At 40.9% G+C, this 25,625-nt stretch overlaps 1 protein-coding gene across 3 annotated transcripts in view; it reads left to right on the plus strand.

Annotated features, from left to right (window-relative positions):
* Positions 1-23,684, plus strand: part of arhgef3 (Rho guanine nucleotide exchange factor (GEF) 3) — a 78,753-nt gene extending 55,069 nt beyond the window's left edge. For 2 of the 3 annotated variants that reach the window (XM_060858000.1, XM_060858001.1), the window contains 9 exons: positions 9,915-10,022; positions 12,306-12,476; positions 13,660-13,722; positions 14,228-14,324; positions 14,444-14,520; positions 18,127-18,384; positions 18,931-19,101; positions 21,130-21,316; positions 21,976-23,684. In XM_060858000.1, coding sequence (XP_060713983.1) covers positions 9,915-10,022; positions 12,306-12,476; positions 13,660-13,722; positions 14,228-14,324; positions 14,444-14,520; positions 18,127-18,384; positions 18,931-19,101; positions 21,130-21,316; positions 21,976-22,262 — 1,419 coding nt within the window. In that variant the 3' untranslated portion in view covers positions 22,263-23,684. Of the gene's footprint in view, positions 1-3,183; positions 3,721-9,914; positions 10,023-12,305; positions 12,477-13,659; positions 13,723-14,227; positions 14,325-14,443; positions 14,521-18,126; positions 18,385-18,930; positions 19,102-21,129; positions 21,317-21,975 lie in introns of those variants that run through there. The other variant, XM_060858002.1, reaches the window with a different exon arrangement.
* Positions 23,685-25,625: the final 1,941 nt, after the last annotated feature.

The raw sequence follows: 25,625 nt of genomic DNA on the forward strand, positions 1-25,625 counted from the left end.
TTTCAGATATTCAGACAGATTAAAGTGGAGTATGATAAAAAGAGACAGCAAAAAGAAACAAACAAAACACTGTGTATCACTGAAACAGATTTCGCTCAAGACACACTAATGATCATCCCACGAACACCCTGCAAACCTGGAAGGTTATTTATTTTCCTGTAATCTCACTAATGCTTGCTTTCCCAACAACCCTTGCAAATATATTGTACACTTTAGAACATTTATAAACAGCACCACAAGGATTGAGTGTCGCAACCTAAAACGCTTGATTTTACTGCAGATTTCTTCTAAATTTGAGATGAATCTTGCAGAGTTTTTTGAATTGAGGAAACTGCTGAGGTCTTCTTACCAGTTACAGTATGACACATATGTAATTACTTTCTGTGTAAATCACATGAATCAAAAAGGAGCTTTGGCTGAATGCGATATCACGTGTCCTGTTGACCCAAATCTGTGGTAATTATGAATACTTTCAATTAATTTCTCATGTTGGAACATTTACAATCCTAGTTCCTGTTATTACTATGGGGGTTTTTACACCCGGTCACTTCATGCATTTTCTGTGATCCGATAGCTATCCGATCGTAAAAAGACCAGGTGTAAATGCAGGTGACTCGCGAGTCGTGCATCGTGCCAGAAAGAAACATGTTTTCCCATCAGTGCTGGCTCCGATCTTTCACCCAGGTGTCTCGTTGGGTCTTAAAATGCACTGCTGCGGCCAGCGAAAATGCAGCAAACAGTAAATGCTGTTTTTTGTAGCAACCGCATGTGTTCCATTTAAAATACCCCGGTAATGAGGTAAAATATATGTGCATTTTGGGCGGGAGTAGAAAGATCGGATTGATATCCGATTCGCCAAGACGCATTTATGTGGCCTAATGTAAATTAACAGTTTTAACACATCAGATAGCTATCGGATCAGAGAAAACACATGAAGTGACCAGGTGTAAAAAGTCCCTATGTTATAGCAGCCTATAATCTCTCTCTCACTCTCTCTCTCTCTCTCTCTCTCTCTCTCACACACACACACACCATTACAGAAAGACTAAAAAAAATCATCTCACAGAAAAAAATCACCACATCAATAATTAAACACAATTCTTATAATCCATTTATGCGGCACATCCACAGTACTAGTCACAGTACAAGTTGTTGCAATAGAAATAATAATGATTTACTGTTTCACAGCTGACGAAAAATGCAAGGTTGATGGAACATGATGTTATTGTGTTTGAACAGGCGAGCACAAACCTGTGCTTTCACATATTCTTAATTGATGGACAGACTAAAAATAACCAAAAATCCTCTATGAACTTGGTTTTTCCCAAAAGATCAGATGAAGCATAAACAAGGTTTTTTTTATGACATCTCTTCAACAATGTTATTTAATTTTAGACAGTGTTGCTCAATTTTCACTTCTCGATTAAGACACACACACAGACACACAAATATAGCACAGCTGTACGTCTGACTGGAAAGTGAAAGGTGACGCAACAGAAATGCGAGGTTCTGTGTGGAACTCAAACCTCAACCACAGGATATAACCATTATGCAGCTTTTTTTCTCCCCATAATGGAAATCAGCAAACAAGTTCAGCATTTTCTGTGAAGGGGATTTTTGTCAGTGTGGTTAGATTTGCTCATGGTGGGTGATTCTTACTAAAAGCCAAATCAGCAAGGTAATCATGAGTCATATATTTAGGTTTTTATGTAGAATTAGGTCCCACTGTTGATGTTGGTAAAGAATTTATGATCAACTCTAGTACATACATAACAAAGGCCTGCTCCGGAAATGCATTTGGATCACAGCCAGGAGTCTGAGAATTATCCAGAGGCCCATAATTGGCTTTTGTCCTCAGGTCAGGTCCAAGTGCCTTTTGTTTCTTGTTGTCTGTGCAGTGGTGCCTGAGTGACAGTGAGTGTCAGAGCTGGCTGTTTACAGTCATCACGCTGCCACGGGGCGCCAGCGACCAGGCCTGACCTCCTCCTACACGCTCCTGGCTAAGTACAGCACACTTCCCCACGCCTGATAGCTGCACAATGGCAGGAACCACAGGCCAGAACAAAGGCTCTTAAAACTCGGACCGATTTCCTGCTGCCGGCGGCAGGAGCAGGAGCTCCCGTGCAGGCTATCTGGGGACAGGGATTATTTTCGATCCTGCCCAACAATTAACAAATCATAAAAAAGCACCCCGACCGGCACCGAGTTTAGTTTTGCCCCGAGGTAGCAAGAGACAGTTCTTGGGTGAAAACAGAGAGAATGGTGAATGAATGGACACCAGTTTTTTTCCCTAGGCTTCACTGTGTTTCACTCTCCAGATTGCACACACTGAAATCATTAGACTCTGCAGCCGGAAGATGTGTGTGTGTGTATTCTCCAGTCCAAACAGTCTGTGTCAGCTTAACAGTGGAAATTGAAATGGTAGGTTGAATGGTTTCTGCTACAAACAAACTCTCTTGAGCTGTTGTACAACTGGGACACGGTGCTTTGGCAAACAGTTCCAGCTACATGTGGAGCAGCTGGGCTACTGTTTATGTTCGGCTATTTCGACCAAGCGTTTTAACAGTTTGACATCAAATTGCTTGTTAATGTGACTGGCATTGAGCTGTTGGATTCAGAAACCTTCTGAGGCCACTATTTTTTATTGACGTTCGAGGCAACGTAAACGTTCCAGAATAAAGTGCAGTTTTATGATGCTGTTGCGAAGCAACGATTGAAATGATAAGCTTGGTGGAGATTGATCAGTTTGACGAGAGCGTTCTAATGACGGTGGGTGATGTAGGCACAGCTAACCAAAGAAAAAGCCTTCTTGGGAATGAATTTAAACATAAAATAAATTGTTTGCCGAATTGAAGATGACATTTCTAAGTATAATTATAGATATGCAGGTCATACAGAGTGGAAGTGTAAATAGTTTAAGCACTAGAGAAATTTAGGAGTCAACCATCAATCATCGATTAATCACAAATAGACCACGCCCATTTACCATCAATCAAAGTAGGAACATGAAACCACGCCCATATTCGGAAACCGCCCTCTCCACCTCTATACTGTATGTTATTCAGTACAGACATTTATGTGGTCAGGGAACTGTGTTATAAAATAAGTGTTGTTTCTACTTGCAGTACATGATTTATTCATGGCTACAGGATGAAATTATACTCATTCTTGCTGTTTTTCATCTTTTATTTTAGCGTCTCGGATTATGTTTGTATTGCATTTAGACTATGTGCAGCAGCAGGTTAGTGCTTGTGGGTCTAAAGGGGAGTCCAAATTACTTGCTCCAGTGAGCGGCGCGCTCGAGGAGGAGCTTTTAATTGCTCGCGTTCTCTCTCTCTCTCTCTCTCTCTCTCTCTCACTCGCTCACTTGCACACACACGCACGCACGCACGCACACACACACGCGCGTTCTCGCTCCCGGCAGTCAGTCGTGCAGTAGCGTGCGGCGAGTTGCGTCTGCAGCGCGCGCGGTATGCTCTCGTGTCCGGTGTGTGCGCACAGGAGCGCTGCCATTCCTCGTGCGTAGAGCTGGCGGGCACCGAGACTGGAAGGTCGGCTTGCGACTATCCTCCTCCACATCATCATCCTCATCCTCCTCCTCATCCTCATTCAGACGCAGTTCCCTGTGGTGCGGCAACCGAGAGCGACAGCATGGTGGCCAAGGATTACCCGTTTTACCTGGTGGTAAAGAGAACGAACTGCTCGCTCGAGGTGCAGACGGTGAGCAAAGAAGCCGACGTGGGGTATAGAAGGAAAATGGCAAGAATCATTAGCAAGAATTAAATGCATCCCTGTGCGGGCGAATGCGCGTGATGTTTGTTTATCAGTGAGATTTCCAATTATTGCACTTGTTATTATTGTCCTTGTTTGACCCATTAAATGCCCAAGAGGTTATTATGATGATTGAGATTATTTGTCCTAAATGCATTAGTTTATAGGAATAATCTATAAACAAAAGATCTGATGCTATAGTGGATTTAATGCCAATTCAGAATCGGTGAAAGAACATAATATTGTGTATTTGTGTGTAAAGAATTTGTGCACAGATTTGATAGTGTTTTGCCAGTTTATAAGACTGATACGTTAGGAGAGCCAGTGGGAACTCTGTTGAGCCTGTAGCAGATGTTTTTTCATGTGGGTCTGAGGTTTACAGTGAGCTGGAGTTTAGAGGCCGTCTTTAGGTCAGAGCATGACTTGACTATCGAAGCCCCGTTTCAAAGCCTCAGCCACATATTTTCCACAAGTTTGCCTTTCAGTATGTCAGAAGCTGAACATCTCACGTGTTCAGGCCGTGTTATGTATGATCGATCGACGTGGAAGATTATTGATCATTTCAGGAGGGTCTTAAGTCTAGAAGAGTTTTATCATTAAAGGTGTGCTATAGTTGACCACATGAGAGATAACACTGAATGCGATAAGGTCGACAAAGACAAGAGACTGGTCAAAAACAAAGATAGGTTTGTTTGCTACTTTGGTGGTTTTTTTATCTTAACAGAAAACGTAAACTATCATTCAAGTTGAAGCTTGAGTTAGGCGTGTGTGATATTTCATAGGTGTGTGTTTTGTAGATAAATAGCGTTGGTGCAGATTGTAGTCACAGCTTACTCATGTCTGTCTGAACATGTGAGTTTGTCGTTAGATCACTTCAGAGTGCGCTGATGGAGGCCTTCACTGGGGGATCACCCTCTGATCACCGGATCACTTTACACTGAAGAGCCGGCCTGCCACTAAAGAATGAGCTGTAAACTTTTCAAAGTCAAGCTGTGTATGTGTGTGTGAGAGCTTGTGTGTCTGAGTGCGTGTGTGCGTGTGCGTGTGTGAGCTTGTGTGTGTGAGCTTGTGTGTCTGTGTGCGTGCGTGTGTGTGTGTGAGAGCTTATGTGTCTGAGTGTGTGTGTGCGTGTGTGTGTGAGCTTGTGTGTCTGAGCGTGTGTGTGTATATGTGTGTGTGTGAGAGAGCTTGTGTGTCTGACCGCGTGTGTGTGTGAGCTTGTGTCTGATTGCAGGTGTGTGTTTTGAAGTCACATTGATTTTACAGCCTACAGTGTCATCATCTAGTTTAAAGGCTTGAACAGCAGCTGAATGAGTGAAAAATCCCATGAGCTTTGAAAGCATTGATCCTTCTGTTGAAAGATACACAGTGGGCTTATGTTTTTAACACGCAACCTTCTAATTGCGTCTCCAAGATTACTAGATAGGCGACAAAAGAAGCCATTTTACTTTTAATTCAAAGAAACAATAACACTTGTTTCATTCTGAATAGATCAGATTTTCATAAATAATTATAAAACTGTAAACAAAAAACCCTAAGTCATTTGAGACCGTTAATTCATCCCAGTTCTCTTACTTGTACTAAAAGTATTTACTTTCTTTTGGAAGAAAAAGTACCTACATTTGAGTATCTAGCGAAAGATATGCAAGTAGTGGGACATACTAACACATCATGTAATGAAAGAAAACACTGTAGAGTAGTTATGCACACTGTCCCCTTTATTCATTATTTTTATATGATTTTCACATCTCAATCACACCATTGTATTTACACCTCCACTTAAAATGTGTACTACATAAATCTCCTCTTCACTTTTAGGAATATTACCTGAGAAAGTGACAAACTAACATAGCTACTGTAGCTAATACTATGCTTTGGAAAGTCAGTTTTTGTGACATGTTTAACTTCGTATTTTCCTTGATTGTGTGTTTTTGTTCAGTGTTTATTCTTGTACAGAATCTATTTTTCTTCTCTTAAAGCCCTCTGTCTTTGCCCTCGGTCTGCTACGAAGCGCTAACACTGGAGACTTTTTCCATCGGCTCTATAAGGACTTTTCTTCACCCTAAAACTTCACTGTATCAATGCTTATACAATTTTTTTTATTTGTTTGTGTAGACTTTGCCTGACAAGTCTCTATGAATTAGCCGTCCAGTGACTGTAATCCACCTGGGACAGAATTATAGACATTCGTTTGTACCAAACGTCTTGTGAGTCACGGCACGGTGCTCTGTACCCGGCTTTGTTGTAATACTACAATGACAACCCATCTCATCATGTCAGTTTCATCAGTGGAAACTGCTTCACCTATTCATTCACTCGAATAAGTCAAGCTCTTCATCGCTTCGTTAAAATGTCCATGTTGTCAGCTGTTGATCTATAGGCATCATCATAATCTCTTCATCTCTTGCACATTTACATTTGCCTGCACGTTTAGTGGCTAATAGCAGTTTTGGTGGCGTTCCACCCAGCTGCTGCTATGATTCATCTGTTCCCACACAGAGCTAGACTCCCTCTTTCAGCAGAAAAACAGCCTGGCTAAAATCAGTCGTCTTTTGCGAGCTAAATCTTTTATGTTAATACCAGCATTGCCAGGCCAAACCTCTCGTGAAAACACACATGGTAGCCCGTCTGTGATCCCTTTAACCACACGGAATGCTTTCGAACCCTGATTCCTGCTCCAAACTGCTGCTTTGTTTGACTTGGTCACAAGGTTTTTATAGCAGTGTTTTTTGTGGACGCGTTAGTCAAATGCTTTTGAGGGCACGAGTCCGGTTTGACCACACGCACGTTAATACGAAGTGTCCCTTGGTTTTTGGGAGAGTTTTATGGCGGGCATTAAAACTGCGGCATTCCACAAGTGTCTTGCTGTGGAAGAGTTACTGTTTGCCCGTAAGTCATCCTGGTTGTTTTTAATCCTCTCTGTTGTATGCAGAAAACTCGGCATGGGGTCACTCTGCACTGTTCAATTAACCAAAATAAGAAACTACAATTGGTTGCAGGTTTCTTTCTAACTTGAAAACTAATCCTCCGTTCACATTAGCGAGCGACAAAAGCAACAGATTATCAGAGGTCACATACCTCCCTGAAACACACACAGCTTCCCTGAAATGTCTTTATGATGACGAAATCTAATATAAGCTTTGACTTTATCTCTGATTTAAATTATGATGGAGAGAATATGTTTCTGGGAAATGTGTGTGTGTGTGTGTGTGTGTGTATGAGTAGTTGGGGTGACACTTAATGACTCAGATGAATTACTTAACAATGGGGTGTCCTGAATACAGCAAGCGCTGTGTGTTCTATTTTAGGAAGCTTGTTCATATCTGAACAGTCCCTCTTGACACCCCAATGAGACTGTTAGTCAGACAGGAAAAGGATGGGACGTTTCAGATAAGAGGAAAAGCTTATTGTGCTTCATGGTGTTACAAACATACTTTTTTTAAATCATCAAATGATCTCATTTTGTGATATCAATGGAAATTCACAGGATATGTAGCATGTGTCTTTTTTTTTTTTTTCTTTCATTTAATTTCTTTTAAATCAAACCTGAACTGGATTCACAGGAAATGTACACAATTCCAAACCAAACCAAACTGTCATACCACTTACTGTATGTTAAACGGGTTGTAAGGAACCTGGAGACTATCACAGGACAGTTACTTTCTTTGGTTTGGGGGAGGAAACCTGCAAACCCAGAGGAAACCCCTTTAGCATGGAGAGAATGTGCAGAATCGAACCCCTAAAACAATAGCAATGTTATTGGATCTAATACAACAGCACTGTTGACTTCTTGATCCTGACTGGCCAGAAGGTGCTGATTAGTTTTCTATAACAGCAGCTCAGGCAGCAGTTTCATCCACAAGGTGAATCACAGGTTTATATTAACGCGTTATTGTTTCCATAGCAACAGCTGCTTCTTTTGGACTTCAATGCCGAACTATTTACATAATAAACAGATGCTGTGCAGTTGACATGCAGATGTTTTATTGTTAAATTTATGGATTATAGGATTCAAGGAGTCTCCAGTGACAGTCAGTACAGTTTCTACCACATAATGGAAAGTCTTCAGAACAGATCACGTTGTGCTTTCTGCTTTTTTTTCTTTAACATAAACCTATGAAAGCTGCTTTTTGTATTTCAAATAAACACAGCAGTATATAAAAATACATAATATATAACGCATAACAGTAACAGCAAATGCAGTCTCTCGTATTTTCGGCTTTCTTCACGTGCATATTCATAGAATCTGGATTCAACGTTTTTGTGCCTGTATCTTCTACATTTAAAATAATAGCTTTTCAGCACTTTCAGTAAAAAAGTTTTTATGATGTTGACAGACTTTCTAAAGGATTGCTTCCTACCACAGAACCACTGTTGGTTAAACAGCTAATTAAGAACCTGGAATTTCTGATTAAGTCTGTGGCTCTGGGTGAAATCCAGTCTTCCTTTTTAAAAGAGGAAGATGATGAGGATTCCAGCGTTGACTGTCACCATGGATACAGGGTAGGCTGTAGCATTTTTCTCACAGGCTGATAAGACACATAAGGAAAGGTGTGTATGTGTGTGTGTGTGTGTGTGTGTGTGTGTGTGTGTATGTGTGTGTGTAAAGCCTCCCAAATAGCCCAGTCAGGATTTAGCGCTCAGCATGAGTTACGACCCGGACCTGGGTGTCCAATTCAGCTCTATATCTTCTGAACTGGATGCACAGGGTCACGCTGGGTGCGTGTTATAAAGGTAGCCTGATTTGTGTCTTGTGTCAGGGGTATCTCTGTGCCGCTCTCAACAACTCTGTTAGTTTACGACTGCTAAAATGTAATACAGCTGTAAAAAGATAAGCATGCTTATTTTTTATGTCCTCTAAATCCCTAGTACATTTCGTCTAAATACGGTATCTTTCCAATTGTGAAAGAAGACATTCAACACCAGTGAAGACTGTTGAGTTTTAATGGATTCTGAATTGATGTGATAAAATTTTGTAGCACTTATGTTTTAATTGACTTTCTGCTTTTGCAAGACCTGAATATCCTGATGCATTTCATGCACTAGGACAAGCTTTCTCTTATAATATTTTTGTCACAAAACCCACTACTAATCAGACTACTAAACCTCACTACTTATCGTGAGGACCGTGTGCAACTGATTTACTGAAAAAGCCTTGCAGACGATCGACATCGGATGCTCATGGACATGCAGACGGCTCTGAGAGAGACGCTTGTCTTGATGGAAGAGCTGCAGTAATGTTGCACAGTGCAACGAAGCTGTTCAAAACATGATTTCTATAAATAGTTCTATCACCAAGGGTGACTGTGTTGCTATGAAAATGAATATAAGAATGTCACTGAGACAGTTAAGACAGGGAGGGGGTGAGGGAGGTGATAAGGGAGTGAGGGAGGGAGGGAGTGGATGAGAGAGCAAGTGAGGGAGTGGGTAAGAGAGTGAGTGACGGAGTGAATGTGTGAGTGGGTGAGGGAGTGAGTGAATGTGGGACTGGGTGAGGGAGGAAGTGGTTGAGGGAGGCGATAAGGGAGTGAGGGAGGGAGTGGTTGAGAGAGCAAGTGAGAGAGTGAGTGACGGAGTGAGTGATATAGTGAGGGCGGGAGTGGGTGAGAGAGTGGGTAAGAGAGTGGGTGAGTAGGGAGTGAGTAGGGAGTGAGTGGCGGAGTGCGTGAGGTAGGTGATAAGGGAGTGGCTGAGTGAGGGAGTGAGTGACGGAGTGAATGTGTGACAGACCTTCAGACATAACCCTTTGTAAGTTATAATATCATTGTACTACAGAGTAGGAAACCTTAGCTGATGCATTTCTCCTCCCTAAAACAGTGATATGAACAGAATGCCTTGAAACAGTAATGTCAGTCACCTTGATAAGTGCTTTCTGACTGACATGATGTGTCTGGCATCTCCTCAGCCTCCTTGGAGGGGGTTTATGACCTTGGCATGAGCGCCAGCTGGCAGTCTCCTCTGATTTTGCCACTATTTAGGCTAATTAACGTCCCATATCCTTGAGGGCATGAGCATGACAAGGAAGAAACTGGCTAACAGCTTTCAGAGCAGTTGATAATTTAGAAGGTTTTTCTGCCTCAGTGTGGCATCTTGAGTGTGTGGTGACATTTATTTTCTAATGACAATGTTCTGTGTGTTTGCAGGAGCCTAGCAACAAGCGAGCGAAGCCTCTGTCTCGAGTCACGTCGCTGGCTAACCTCATCCCACCGGTGAAAGCCGCTCCACTGAAGCGTATTGGACAGACGCTGCAGGTACAGACAGCACTCTTGTTTTGTGTAGCAGAGATATTAGGCCATCCTTGAAAATATTCTTGTTTGCCGTAACCCGACCGACCCTGTCAATTTAGGACCGACTCAATTTTTTATTTTTTTTGCGTTAAGACCGACCAATTTTTTTTTTACTCTAATACAACTAACAACTAATACAAAAGCAATAAAATAATATTAATTATATTTTAGCAAGTATTGTAAATATATAAATTGCCTAGGCCTACATACAAACGAAGGCTACGTTCTTTCTTTTAAATAAAAACCCATCACCTCATCTATGTTTACACTATTGGTTAACAGATGTCACACTATGGCCTGTGCGTTCGCTTCGTCTCATACTCTCATTCACTGTCAGAGTCAACGGTTCGCGCTTGGTAACGATGGTTGCGGCTGCAGTAAACAAAATGTTCGCGGTCACCGTACAAATTTGTTTGTGGTCTATATAGCCTGCATCAAAATGAGGTTTGCAATGATGTGCAATGTGACATCACGATATGCTAATTTGTTTAAATTCAAACCTACGTAATCACCGTCACCAAAATTGTACTTTTTTTTTTTTTTTTTTTTTACATTGAAACTTGAAAAAAAATATAGACCTACCTACCGACCCTTTTTTTTTTTTTTTTTTTTTTTTATACTGTTACTGCAAACCAAAATATTTTTAAGGATGGCCTTACAATGCTACACTTGCAGTTATAATGTAGTGTTGCTTCGGGTTGTGCCAGGGGACGTGGCCTGTCCAGATGTTTTAAAGTTCCACTAAGAAATGATAGTAGTTGAAATGTATTGTTTGCAGATTACTGTACAATTAACAGATACAATTGTATTAGAGGTTTTCTTTCTGTCTTTTTTATACAAACTGGGAATTCAAGGAATATACAACAACCCACAGAGGAACACCAGAGGAAACCCATATGGACACTGGAGAACATGCAAAACTTTAGCCAGACAATAACCCAAGCTTAGGATGAAACCAGACTCTTAGTTTGGAGCTGTGAGGTGGAAACACATTCGTCCTAAATTTCATCCAATCTCAGTCAGTGTCACAGTGTAAATATAATAATAGCTCAGTCTTGCAAACCTACATAGAAGTCCACAGATAATCTAAAAAATCACTTACAGTTTGGACTCTTAATGCCTGTCCTTAATTTGACACCTTCTGTCTGTGTACATCCAAAACATTGGGGTTCCTTAAGATAAATTATAACAGAAAACATGATGACTGTTTCTTTGCTAGTCGGTTGTCCATGTTCACTGTCCTTACTTAAAGCTACTCAGTAAACTTTTCATCTTTTGCCAGATGATATTATTACAGATTGAAATCCTGCATATATAGCTGTTTTCTTTTTTTGTAGATTTTGTATTATTCAAAGGGTCTGGTTTGTTTTTTTATGTTTCTGAAGCATGAGCCCTCGAGCCAGAATTGTGGTAGCAGCTGTTGCTGTGTGATTGAGTAGGAACTGTGGAGAAGGTAGGCATGCCCCGGCCCATCTGGCTCAGAGAGAGACGAAAGAAAAGGAGAAAAAGAAAGAGAAAGAGACGACAGAATTGGGGAAAGTAGATGGCTTGGGAAAAGCAAGCCCAATGCCCGGGACAGGAAACGAGACAGGCCGAGGTTGGTTTTGCACGTCTGGATGCAGAGAGCTTCTCTGTGTGCCGAGTGTGACCGGAGCACTGAAAACAGGCCAGTGATTCATCACAGGCTTTCCCGTGTTTTCACTCCGTCTGGCCCACGCCAGCTCCTCACTCGTGCCATTGTTCTGGGAGGCCGGAGGAAGCTAGCGCCATGTTTTGATAGACGTTCATAGCAAACTGGCGTAGAGAGTTAAAACCAAACCATAACACTGAGACCTATTTATTCCCTGACTGCGATAGTTATCTGATTATTAATGTGCTGCTTGATGCAGCAGCCTTTTTATCAACTAGAAAAGAACATTCAGCCTTGATCTTCATGTTATCTAGCATTTTTTGTTTGCACAAGCCTCCTGCAGCAATGTTGGAGTTGTTTTTTTCTCTGCAGATTTGTGCTCTTTGACTGAGCTCAACGTGTTGAGCTACGATGAGTCAGAAATGAATCCAGAATTTTGCAGAACATTAGGACATGTCCTTACTAACGTGACCTAACCGAACTGGATGTTGCCTTATATCACCACAGTTGTGGAGACGTTACAGCAGAATTTGCAATACTAATCATTGTTGATATATCTTTATTGTTCCTCTTTATTCTCTCTCACTCTCTCTATCTCTTTCTCTCTCTCTCTCCAGCGCTCCATCAGCTTCCGCAGTGAAAGCAGGACGGAGATCATGCCTCCTCGGCCGTGGAGCAGACAGGCACCGGCGGCCAGCACCAAGCGCCGAGACAGCAAGCTGTGGAGCGAGACCTTCGATGTAGGACTGGGACAGATGCTGTCCTCTAAAGAGATAAAAAGGCAGGAGGTAAGACACGGCTGTGGGATAATAATACAGAGCTGCTAATATAATTAGCGTTTTTGCAAAATAGCATTACGTTCATCAGTGTAGTTTTACAATAACCCTATATACCAGTTTGTACCCTTGTGTTATTAAATAGGATTATATTTTTCATTTGTTACTTGCATGGTTACCATTTTATCAGCCAGACTTTCAGTCAGCAAGACAGATGAAGTCTTTATTAATAGTGAATTCCTAATGGCTGCTTAAACAAGACATTCACAAAAACAAACATTAGGCATGTAATGCAGACGAAGCAGAAACACACAAACCCCACGGTAAACCCTGGAGGCCAACCCTGACACTGAGTTCCAGTTCACTAATCCCCGTACAAATTATACCCTGCAAGTTCACATGGAAAACACACGGTAGGCTGAAACCGAACAGTTGTTGTAGTGTGTGTGTGTGTGTGTGTGTGTGTGTTAGGGCTTTACAAAAAAACTTTACAAAAAAATCTCCACATTGCTCCCTTGTGTTCCTTTAACTTTTCCACACATGTAGTTGTAGCTGTCTAAGCATAAACTGCTGCTTTTACGGTAGTAAAAATTTGTCCTGCTTGAAAAGAGGGAGGCTCGTTCGTGCCGTACACACACACACACACACACACACACACACACACACACACACACACACACACACACACACACACACACACCACCTTTGTTCCAGATCAAGTCTCTTTCTTTCTCTGTGGCCACGCAAACTTCAAAGTCTCAGGGATGTGGTGTGGATAACAGGGAGCAGCTGTCTGGGGAAATATTGAGTGTTTCATAGGTCGAGAGGGTCCTGTGGGGTTTCTTCCCACACTCAAACTATGCAGAAGTGCGTGAAAACTGTGTGATTCTATTCCTTCAAATTACTTATCCAAAAGTTTTTAACATTACATTTAGGCATTTGGTAGACTCCCTGGACCAAAACTTATATTTTATCTCCTCTTTTTAAAAAAATAAATGTTTTTTTTTTTTTACACACTAATTGTGTGATCCCTGTGCTGCCTTATATATAATTTCCTGACACACACCGTTTCAAGTCAGAAAGTGAACCTTTATTTGTTGTCTTGTGTTGTGTTGTGTTGTGTTGTGTTGTGTCCTCTAGGCTTCATTTCTGAATGCCATTAAGAACCCCCCCCCCCCTTTTTCCCTCCCTTCAGGCGATTTTTGAGCTGTCTCAAGGAGAGCAGGACCTGATTGAAGACCTCAAGCTGGCCAAAAAGGTTAGCTCTGCTTTTCCAATTAGTGGGCTTTTCTTCCTCACTTTATGCACCATATAAACACCGAGTTAAACCCCCTCTGTGGGAACCTCGGCTCCGATTACTCCTCAGCTTAAAGAGTCACACGCTCCACAGGGGGGTTGAGGGGAAGACTTGGTTTCAAGGAAGCACAGTTATAGATATGTTAGCCTCTAATGAAAGTGTGATATACATATATATATATAATATACATACACACAAACACACATAAAATCTGAAAAGAAATTCGATCACATTCATATCCTTTGCAGTCAGGTCAGGTTTGTATCTCGTTGTACATCTGAAGTGCCTTTCGCTTAGTGTTACTTGATCTGTTTATCTTAAGGACAAGCTGACCCTTAATTTCACATGCTTTTCTGGGTCATATTCATAGCGATTTCATAATTCCACCCCAGCATAGACAGCTCCAGAGTGCTTTTCCAAGTACCGGAGTCAGAGCCAGGCTAATACTTATGTGATGTAACTGCAGGCTTACCATGACCCGATGCTGAAGCTCTCCATTATGACAGAACATGAGCTCAACCAGATATTCGGCACCCTGGATTCCCTCATCCCGCTTCACGAAGGTGAGACTTGGCTATGCTTGAAATGATCTGTCATAGCACAGGGACCCAGCACCCTTTAGACAATACGTCGCAATAACACACAGCAGTGATCATTCTATGCTTCATGTCTTGCTGTTTAGATCTGCTGAGTCGACTCAGAGAGGCCAGGAAACCCGACGGATCTACAGAGCACGTGGGCCACATTTTAGTGAACTGGGTAAGATGTGGTTTCGGTTTGGTCTGCAGTGCTTTGTTCTTTTGTTGTGATGTATGATAAAGGAGCAGCAGACGTAGAAATGTGTGTAACATGTTTACAGCAGTGGATGATTACAGAGCTAAAGGGATTTCAGTGGAGTCACACTGAAAAACAGAGGTTGCTGTAGTGTGATTTAGGTTGAGAGTTGAGATGGAGGGGATCACTGAATCAAAGCCTGTTTGCTGTGTTTGGTTTAAATATTAAGGAACTTAAAGGTACTGGAACTCTCCTGAATGGGAACTGAACAGTTTCTGGTTGTTTTTTGTCTTTGTTGTGTAAGATTTTGTTTAAAAATGTGAAAACGTGACCCAAAACCTAAAAAACAGTACTTCGGTTGAAACCCACTTAATCTTGTAATGTACATGATGTATTTACACACCAGCACACAGGCTAGAACACTCACTGGATATTTACCACCCTGACTGAATTTTAACTTTCTACAGCCAGTAACACAGAGTTTTTTGGCTTGGCCCTCAACTGTAGGAGTAGCAACATCTCCAAACAGCGAGTGTGTGGGAGAACTAAAGAGTGGTGGTTTCTTAGCACTCAGAGATGCTTATTTATTCAGTGTTATCATGCCATCGTTAAGAACTTGGAACGCTCTCGTAAGTCATACAATCAGCGGTACGCGTTAGCTCCGTGTAAAAGCACAGATACAGAGAGGTCTTTTGACCCGACGCCAGCACTTCGGTAAAACGTGATTCATAAAGTTTACATATCATCCAGGTCGTCCAAGCATCACAATCTCTGATGTCCTTTTAACCAGCGACCTAAAATTTGTGATAAGGGCTGTTTGAAACAAAGTGCAGCTCTGTGTGGGGTTGAATGAGGATGAGAGCTGGGGGGTGATCACTGCTTTCAGAGCTCCACTCTATTAATCTCACTCGACAGCTCTCTCCTGTCCTGTGCTGCTATTCAAAGTTCTGTTTGCATTTGTGTGTGTTACAGGAAAATCATATCAGCTTTTTTTTTTTTTAGACTTGAGCAACATTTGAACCTGATGCTAGAGAGACCTGCCAAAAGTATTTTTGTCTTGCTTTTGGTACAAACCAAGGCTGCTTTAAGACATGGTTTGTCACGATGCTCAGGATATGATGATGCGCTGAAAATATTCAGCTCGTGTATTTATTTCTGTATATAACACCTGTCCTATTCTGGACATTATAAGTTGCGCATAGAAAGAAAAACAAAAGTGCTAATCATGAACCAGTTTTCTGAAATGGTAGAGAGCAAAAAACCCCCAGCTTTTTTCCCCTGTACACACAAACATTACTGTTAAAGAGATAAATGCAGATACAGATACTTTTATACAATTAGCTCATTGCAGCATTCAGAATGTAATAATTGTTGGAGAAAAAGCTGATTTTAAACATGGGTATGAACTATTGTATCATAAAAGATAAATAAAAGAGCCTGTCAGGTGTTATATGCAAATGAAGTTCATATACTAAACAACATATAGCAGTTTATCAGAGAATGGACAGATACGTGACTTAAGTTCCTAAAATGTGGATTCCTTGATGAGTAAAAGCTGCCACATTATTCATAGATATATATATTGGGTGATTTCACGTCACATAGGATTTTTTTCCCTTCGGAGACGTGTTGCTTTGCTCTTCCTTTCCACATATTCGTTCTCGGCATCACTTGCGGACCTTTTCTGAGCTTAAGCGTCAGGTTAGGATCTATCTGTGTTGTCCATCGTGTTCCTCGGGCTGATATTAAAGGTGCTGAGTTCCGTCCTACACGGATGTCCTTTCCTGTTTACCCCAAACATAGAACAATGTTTGCCAGAGAAGGAAAAGTTTAAAGAATGTACCTCTTACCTCAGACTATTTCCTTCAACGCTAAACTGTCCAAGTGAAGGGTTTCCACAGCAGGACCTTTAGCGCTGGGAAAATTCATCAAGTGGCTATTGCCTAACCGTGTAAACATTTCTCAATGCTGTTTCACCTCAGAAGAAGCTTTCACTCTCTCTCACACAGGGTGGTCTCAGTAAAGAGCGCCGTTTCTTTTACTTCTTGTGTAGAGGAGATTCGTATCAGGACTTTTTTCCTTAAATGTGTGTAGATACATATACAATTCATACTAGACATTCAGCAGATTATGGTTTGGGTATCATGTGTTATATAAGGAATAAATCACTTCTTTTTTGGGATTACAACTTTCTGCTTTTTAAAGACCAACATACTTTTTATCCCTTTATAGTTACATGATAGAATGTTGTGAGTGAGTGACGTGACATACGGCTAAGTACGGTGACCCATACTCAGAATTTGTTCTCTGCATTTAACCCATCTAAAGTGCACACACACAGCAGTGAACACACACACACACACACACCGTGAACACACATGGAGCAGTGGGCAGCCATTTATGCTCAGGCTCCCGGGGAGCAGTTGGGGGTGTTCGGTGCCTTGCTCAAGGGCACCTCAGTCGTGGTCGGCCCGAGACTCGAACCCACAACCTTAGGGTTAGGAGTCAAACTCTCTAACCATTAGGCCACTTCCCAATTGTATGTCACGGATCATCTTTCACTTTCGTTAAAACACTTGTAAAGAGATCACTCACTTTTTTTTCCCTTAAAACTTAAAGTTAATAAGATTTTTTATCATATCACCAAAAAAACCACCAAAGTTTTCTCCTGAACATTTTCCCTTTTTGGAAGTTTTATATAGTTTTACGCCTGACACTGGAGACTCCTTCACATATCACCAGTGCTAAATAAACATCTTCTCACAGAAAACCACATATCAACTATCGTATTAGAAAAAGAGCCTCACAGCCACAGCTATTGTTAGAGCTGCTGACCAAACAGTATCCAGATTTCTGAGCCTAAACTTCTGAAACAACATTTTATAGATGCTTGTCTGATATCAGACTTGATTCATACTTGATTTATACTTATAGAAAATGTGCCACACCAGTGGGAACACCATTGTACCAGTAAAAAGGGTTAAATAACCAAAGAATGTAAACGAGACCTACATCCAGCCATGTGTAACACACAGGGACTGAACTGATATTTAGCAGCCTGTTACTCCATCACTCTCATGGGTGAAATGCCTTTTTAACTGCGTCCTGCTCCTTCTTTTACCTGCTGTAGGAATGCACAGCTGTTCCCATAACGCTGACTTATTACAAGTCAGCTGAAGGCATTTCTTTCTAAGTGCCGCTCTCTGGTTATTATCTCATCAGAGCTTTGTAGGAGACAGGCCTGGGCTTACAGAGAAGAGATGAGAGTGGAAGAGATGCGAGATTCAGCTGCAAGGTCTGCTCTAAGACTCGAGCTTAGCCAAAGACTAGTTATCTAACCTGCACATGTTTTTAGGCTTAAAAAGACCTAAAAATGTTTTTGTCCTTTAAACCATGTGGCAGCCTTGATCTCAGGCTTAATAAACAAACCACTACGGTTTGAAAGGACTGGCTATTAACCTGCAATAGGGAATGCCTTAAATAGGTGCAAATCAGATTACGTCCACAAACTCTGTTCGGAAATGACAGACGACGGCTTTGAATAGCAAAGTAGCTTTATTATATGACACGGTTTTCTTTGTCCTACTGCAGCTGCCCTGCCTGGACTCCTACAACAGCTACTGCAGTAACCAGGTGGCCGCGAAAGCCTTACTGGATCATAAAAAGCAGGACCACCGGGTGCATGACTTCCTGCAGCGCTGTCTAGAGTCGCCCTTCAGTCGCAAGCTGGACCTGTGGAACTTTCTGGACATCCCACGCAGCCGGCTTGTGAAATATCCACTGCTGCTACGTGAGATTCTCAAACACACACCTAACGACCACCCGGACCGGCAGCATCTGGACGAGGCTGTAAGTAGAACTCCACTCCAGATGGAAAGGAAATATGTGTTACACAGTGGGCTCCAAAAGTCTTGTCAAAACTTCATTTTTTTGCAATTTAACACAAAGGTTTTGACTGCAAATGATATCAGTAACAACCTGAGTGAAAAGTATAATCGTGAATTTCAGAGTTTCTTAGTATTCCGTATGTCCCTCTTTTTCGCTTCAGTAACAGCATGCACTCGAGCAGGCACGGGCTCCACAAGTCTGTGCAAAACCTGATAATCCGTGTTAGATCAAATCCATCAGAGTTTAGTCTGAACACGTGCTTCAGTTGGAAGGGATAAAACTCACAGGAAATCTGACCTTGTGTACAAAGGATTTAACACGGTCACTGTCACATTTGCTCCAATTTTAATATTGACCTAGAAATTGTGCAACATCTTGAATATTGAGTTTTCAAGATGCTGCATGTTCTTTTAGTAAAAGGAGAATCCCAGATTTCAGTGTGGTGTCATGGTTTGTTTTACTGCTCTGTTAAAGCCACCACCTGACCCAGTTTGTTTTCCTTCTCAGATCAACATGATCCAGAGCATCGTGGCCGAGATTAACATCAAGACGGGCGAGTCGGAGTGCCATTATTATAAAGAGCGTCTGCTCTACCTGGAGGAGAGCCAGAGAGACCTGCTAATCGACAGCTCTCGCATTCTCAGCTGCCACGGCGAGCTTAAGAACAACAGAGGAGCTGTGAGTCTTATTCACACAAATCACAGACCCTGTTTGGATCTGTTCGTTTACTGATTGCATCCTGACCAGACTGTAACCATTTACAATAGTAGTCAAATGCAACAGAAATATTTTCAACATTCTTGTGATTTGTTCTTCATTTTTACTCAGCGCTATTCATTTTGAGTGTCGTTTTTAATTTCCAAAAAAGCCGCCAGCTTTAGGCGGTCGTGGACTGCATGCGATTTTACGTACTATGCGGTCAGAGCGTTTCATTTGTCAACACGGCCTGGAGATTCAGAAGCATTTAGTCTTGTAAAAAATATCCAAAATTTGCTCGCCCTACCTCCTGAACTGGATTGAACCATCGGATTGGAATCTGATATAAGATATCAGGTATAATCGTGCGGCTCAAGACTAATGAAACGAGCGTGTGTAAACAGGGTCATGCACTGTTAAGATTTCTGGGAAATTTGTGGATTCCCCTTATTACAGTTAAATTCACAAAACAAGAAAAAATAATGAACAATTTTCTTTGCACATTTTGGCTTCTTCTTTTATTATCCATAATTGCGACTGTGTAATTGGCTAACCTGGATTTGATTAACCCTGATGTCTTAAACAATTCGCTCCAATTCGGTCTAACGTCTGTTCGGTTGATTTTCAGGCATTTTGAAGATGATGTATCGAATTCGGTATTTAGACATTTGACTAACTAGCCTATTTTTTTTCCTAAATTGCCTGCATAATTATGACAAATATTTGTGATTTGTAATTGGCTTATTATTTTGGCTATTACTATGCGGTCCTAGATGAAAGACCGGTGTTTATTTATTAAAGAGGTTGCGGTATGTCTTCAAAGCAGCGCACGCTGTAAAAGAAGAATGCCGAAAGAACGTAACCCCGGCTAGTGGGAGAGTCCGCCTTCACTTCACTCGCTGTGTAATCTAATTAGAGTTCGTGTGTTTGTTTACTCTTAATCGGAAGCGCCCGTTTCAGGCTGTCACCTGTCACTCATCGTGTTTCCGTTTCACGTTTGAACCGAAGATTTTTTTTTTTTCTTTGCTTTTCCAATAAAAGACTTCCATGGTAATTGTGTCGGTACACAAAAATAAGAGGGCAGTGCGGTGGAAACATGCTGATCACAGGAAAACATAAACTGGAGGCCATTAATCAAAATGCGGTCAAGGAGCAGACAGAGCGGCTTTGCCTTTCATGTAGAGAAACATGACGGGGTTTTAAACAATGAACCAATAAAGTATAAAAACTATACAGGAAGGAAAAAGGATTCGGTAGACCCATAACAGTACCATTTTGAATTTGATCTGCTTGGGTCAGAATGTTCCCAAGTGCAGCTCTAATACTATTTAGGAACTGATTTAAATCCTTTTAAGTATCTAATAGTATTAAGGATCGAGCAACATGATAACTGTCACACAGCGGTGATGATAAGGTTGTATAAGGTAGAAAGCAAGTCATGTTTTCTTTAGTGTATTCTCTGTTTCCTCTGAACCCCCTGCTGTAAATCAGAGCCAGCATGCGTATCAGTTTTCTTCATCTAAACACACACACACACACACACACCACCTCCTTTCATGGTAAAGCATCAGAGTCGCTCTCCAAATTCAGTTTGTATTAGACTCATGCTCATAGGATCAGAACAGACCAAAATAGCTTGAAGATTATTTGTCAAAATGGAAATATTGACAATGGACCAATCCGCCTCTGGGTTATACATCTCTTTTATGATACCTCACACGTTACGTAACTTCCAGTTTCACATCCCTAACAACAATATTTATTAAACAGACTTCCCTGGAGCTAGCCCCAGACGTACGTGCATGCATTATCCTCTTCTGGAGATTATTTTAAGTAGATCGGCTAATCGCGAGCCACTTTCGCAGAGGGGAAAATATCAAGCAGAAACATTTCTAATAATCCATTTATAGCTTTGTTCTCATAACATTATCAAGCTATAATGACCAAGGAGAAGAGAGAAATTAGTTTGAATTGTACTTCAACGTTTGTTTGTTTTTTTTCTCCACGCAGAAGCTACACGTGTTCCTGTTCCAGGATGTGCTGGTGATCACGCGGGCCGTCACCCAAAACGAGCAGTTCTACTATCAGCTCTACCGGCAACCCATCCCTGTGCGGGATTTAGAGTGGGAGGACCTGCAGGACGGCGAGATTCGCCTGGGCGGCTCCATCAGAGGGGCTTTCAGCAACACTGAGAGGAGTGAGTCACAAACTTGTAAAAACCCACAGAATTAGACAAAAAGAGCTTAGATTGTATGTTTGCATGAGCTGTGGTTCTAATAGCCTAGTAAGGTTTCTAACATTTTCGGTTAATGTGTGCCAGTTCAGTTTAAAAACCCTTATTTATTGTATTTTATTGTGATTAAGCCTCCCCTGATTAAGCTCCTCCTACATGGGTCGGATTCAATTCAAAAATCTATTGGTGGAGTGTGTTTCATGTTAGATAAGTGTGTTTACTGTAGTGCGTTGTGCGTTGTACTGTAGTACAGTGATATGTGGGTTAGGTTTAGGGGTTTAGTTGGATCAGGTTTAGTTTCGCCTACTAACCTTTTTGGTTCAGCGTCGAGTTCTTTTTGGTTATACACTGAGCAATTAAAATCCAGGTTTTAATACAGTTTAAGTGACATACACTCAGCCTAAACAATATTGTTTTTGCTTAACAATACAAATCTGCACAATTTCCTAAAATGATGGCTCCAGATATACAATATATACTTCTTTTTGTATATAAACTTCTTTTTGCTAGGCAGGAAATCCTCCACCTATATTTCCTATATTAACTTTTCTATATTTAATGTGTATTGATGGTTTTCTTTAAACCCCAGTGTAACAAACGTCTTCGTTCCGTTCCCAATCCAGCCAAGAACTTTTTCCGGGTGACGTTCCGCAGCGGAGGTCAGCTCCAGTCGCACTCCTTCCAAGCCAGTGACGCCTTCAACAAGCAACAGTGGCTGAACTGTATACGGCAGGCTAAACTAGCGATCGGCTCTCAGCCTTCCCATCACATGTCTCCTGGTCTGGATAAAACTCTAGAGGAGCGCATGGACCAAAGCGACAGCGACTCCTCAGAATGTAGCATGGACACCAACGACCCTGGTGCTGAGGCTGGAACGCAGCTGATGGAACACACACACGTGGACGTGTGAACGCCACGCTGTCGACGTAAAGGTGATCGGACATCCACGTTGACCAAGCCGACCTGTACAGTATTGTCACAGAGAAGCTGTCTGTACTTCAGTAGAAGCCACAGAGTAGAGAGAGCACTACTTTTTTCCTTACCACTACTTTATTTTTCTGTCTTTTTCTGTCTGTCTGTCTCTCTCTGTCTGTGGTGCATCCTGTCGCACTCTGAACTGTGAAAATGTGTCAGGTTTCCTGTTGTGTGAGCAGGACTTGGGTGAAGAGGACTAATTTGTCATTCCTCATAGCGCGACCCTCTGAGGAGAGGAAAGATTCCACGTACAGAGATGTATTATAGTTATGTCCACGTACTGTGTTTCGTCTGCAATAACCACCCAGACAAAACGACCAGAGGAATGTTTTCACGACAATCAAGACGTGGTGTTTGAGTGGCTCAAAGTGTTTTAAAAGCCTGAAGGGTTATACTGACATTCGTACAGTTATTCAAGACCAATCTTGAAGTTCTCAAGGTCATGGATGCTTTCCATGCTTACCGAAGCAAGACATGAGGAAAGTGAAGCCAAAACTGTGCAGCTTCGTGTCAAACGTGTTTCTACACGTCGTCCGACGTCAGAGCGCAAAAACATAAACGTGGCTGCATGTTACACAAAAAAGCTGTTTGTACATGAATTAAATAAACTGTAGCCATCATGCTGTTCCCTGCAAAGAACTAAGTTTTAATTAGATAAGCTGCATCCAGCCAGACAATAGAGGCTAATTCTAATAAAGCACTTTGATTAAGAATAAAAAAAAAAATCTTAAGAAAAATCAGGTAACAACAAAAACATCAGTTTTGTGAAAATAGCAGAGTTGCAGACGCTCTCACTTGGTGTAAAGTTGAAATCGCTTGTGCCATGTTGCTCAGCTTAACTCGTGTCCTTTCCCTAAGTGTTGTGTGTATGTGTGCCATTGTATCACATCACAATCTGCGAAAAGAATTGCCTGTGTTTTAATCCTGTGCAAGTTTACCTGTGGGCTCTCGTCGTTTCGTTCCACGTTCGAGGAATCGGCATCGCCGCTATAAAAATAATTCAAAAATACAGTATAATGTTTTTATAGAGTTTTGTTTTTATGTTTTTTGTTTTTTAAAGAAATGTATTAAAATGTATGCAGTAGTGTGGTTATTTATAGCTCATTTTTTTTCACTTGAACTAACTATGCTGTTCTTTTATTTCAAGTGCTCATAGAACAGGAAGAGTTACTACAGGTGAGCGAAAGCAGGTTTTATATACGATCGGATTTAAGGACATGGTTTGATAGAACGGAAGTAAAGCCATACGGAGGGATACGTGAACACGTGACGAGTGTGTTATTGAGTGAGCAGTATGTGTGTATATCGATGGAAAGCTGGAGAGTGTAACGAGTACCAAATAAATGATTTTAAAACACTTCAGTTTCTTTGGTCTTTTTAGAATCATCTGATATTTTTAGAGATGTTTATGGGACGTGAACTTTCGTGACACACAAATACAATGACATTCCTTTTATGTCCCAGAGTGTTTCATTCTACTTGTACAGCAGCAAATACATTTTTATTTTCATTAATAAAAATGAAATAATTTATTGTGTTTAGGTTGTTTCTTGTTCTTGAACATTTTCCTTTTTAATGTTAAAAAAACAAATTACTTTATGCTTTACTTTACTTTATTACTTTCACTGGAGATTCCTTCCAAAAACATGACAGAACACGCAATAACTACGAAGTAAAACTTTCTCTCATACTTTCTCTCACACTTTATGCTTAAAATACTTTTTATTTAAACAACAAAATCACATTCCTAATTACTAATAACCACAAGACATGACCTCAGCACCTTTCATGTGATATGCTATCTGTATTTATTCAGGAAAGTATTCACACCCCCATCCATGTCTTCGGTTGAAGGGGCAATTTGACACGATCGGACATTAATTGCAAACAAAAACACGAGACAAGCAACTATCTGACTTCTTGAAATGTGCTTGCTATTAAAAGAAAGTCCTGGTTTAAAAAAAAAGTTCACAAGAACCACAAAAATGTGTCAGTGTTAATTAGCTGTAGGCTCATGTAGAGATATTGAATAATGCATGAGTGTTCACAGAAATATTCCTCTTTCTGGTGCCTGGTAACAGCTAAATATATAAAGATGAACTAATGAGAGTCAGGTAAGATCATTACAGTTTCTTGAAGCATGACAGTGTTTAAGCATCGCTTCTATGTGTTAGGAATTACAATTTGTCTGAAGTTTTTCATAAATACGTAGACAATTTGTTTAGTTTTTGGAAGAGCTAGTACATGAGTCATGCAGTCTATTTACTGCTAAGTACTAAGTTAAGGCTATTTGTGTTACAGGAAAATAATCAACGACATAAACGTGTCGTGTGATGCAATCTTACGCCAAGTGCTTTTACTTCCTCTGACGTCACAACAATTTGACCATGAAAACAATGTCATTTTAATGCTTTTGTGATTCATTTACATTTGTTAAGCTATTTCCTGTTACCACATTAGGGTATGACGTCATGTGAAGACTTTCACATGGAGGAAAATCTAAACATAAATAACAGCATTGAAACTGGAGACTCATGTTACCGAAACTAGTACCGTATCCAACGATGTTTATTTCTTGAATAAAATGTTATGAATTTGTTTATAATTACTTGCATTACAGGTTAATATGAACCTGTTTTGATAGAAAATGAATCATAGTCATCTGACCAATCAGCTTCAAGAATACAGCAACGTCGTCGTACAGAGAAATGTCGCAGCACAAAGAAAGAAAAAAAGTTTTAATGAGTACTTTCCTTTCATTTACAGCTTTTCAAATCAAATTGAAATGACTCTCTCTTAGTGGACTAAGCTTTTGTTGCCCTCTTGTGGACAGGTAAATGTTTTCATAATGTTATAGCTACAGTCGTATGTAAAAGTTTAGGAACCCCTGACAATTTCCATTTATAAATATTTGGGTGTTTTGATCAGCAATTTCATTTTGATCCATCAAATCACTGAAGGACTCTAATATTTCAGTAGTGAAATGAGGTTTATTGGATTTTTTTAAAAAAGCGCAATATCCATCAGAAAGACAGGTGCATAAATTTGGGCACCCCAACAGTAAAATCACATCAATATTTAGTTGAGCCTCCTTCAGCAGAAATAACAGCCTCTAGACGCTTCCTATAACCTGTAATGAGTGTCTGGATTCTGGATGAATGCATTTTGGACCATTCCTCCTTACAAAAACATCTCCAGTTTAGTTAGGTTTGATGGTTGCCGAGCATGGACAGCCCGCTTCAAATCACCCCACAGATGTTCAATGATCTTCAGGTCTGGGGACTGGGATGGCCATTCC

This window comes from Tachysurus vachellii, chromosome 22, assembly GCF_030014155.1.
Source record: "Tachysurus vachellii isolate PV-2020 chromosome 22, HZAU_Pvac_v1, whole genome shotgun sequence".
Lineage (NCBI taxonomy): Eukaryota > Metazoa > Chordata > Actinopteri > Siluriformes > Bagridae > Tachysurus > Tachysurus vachellii.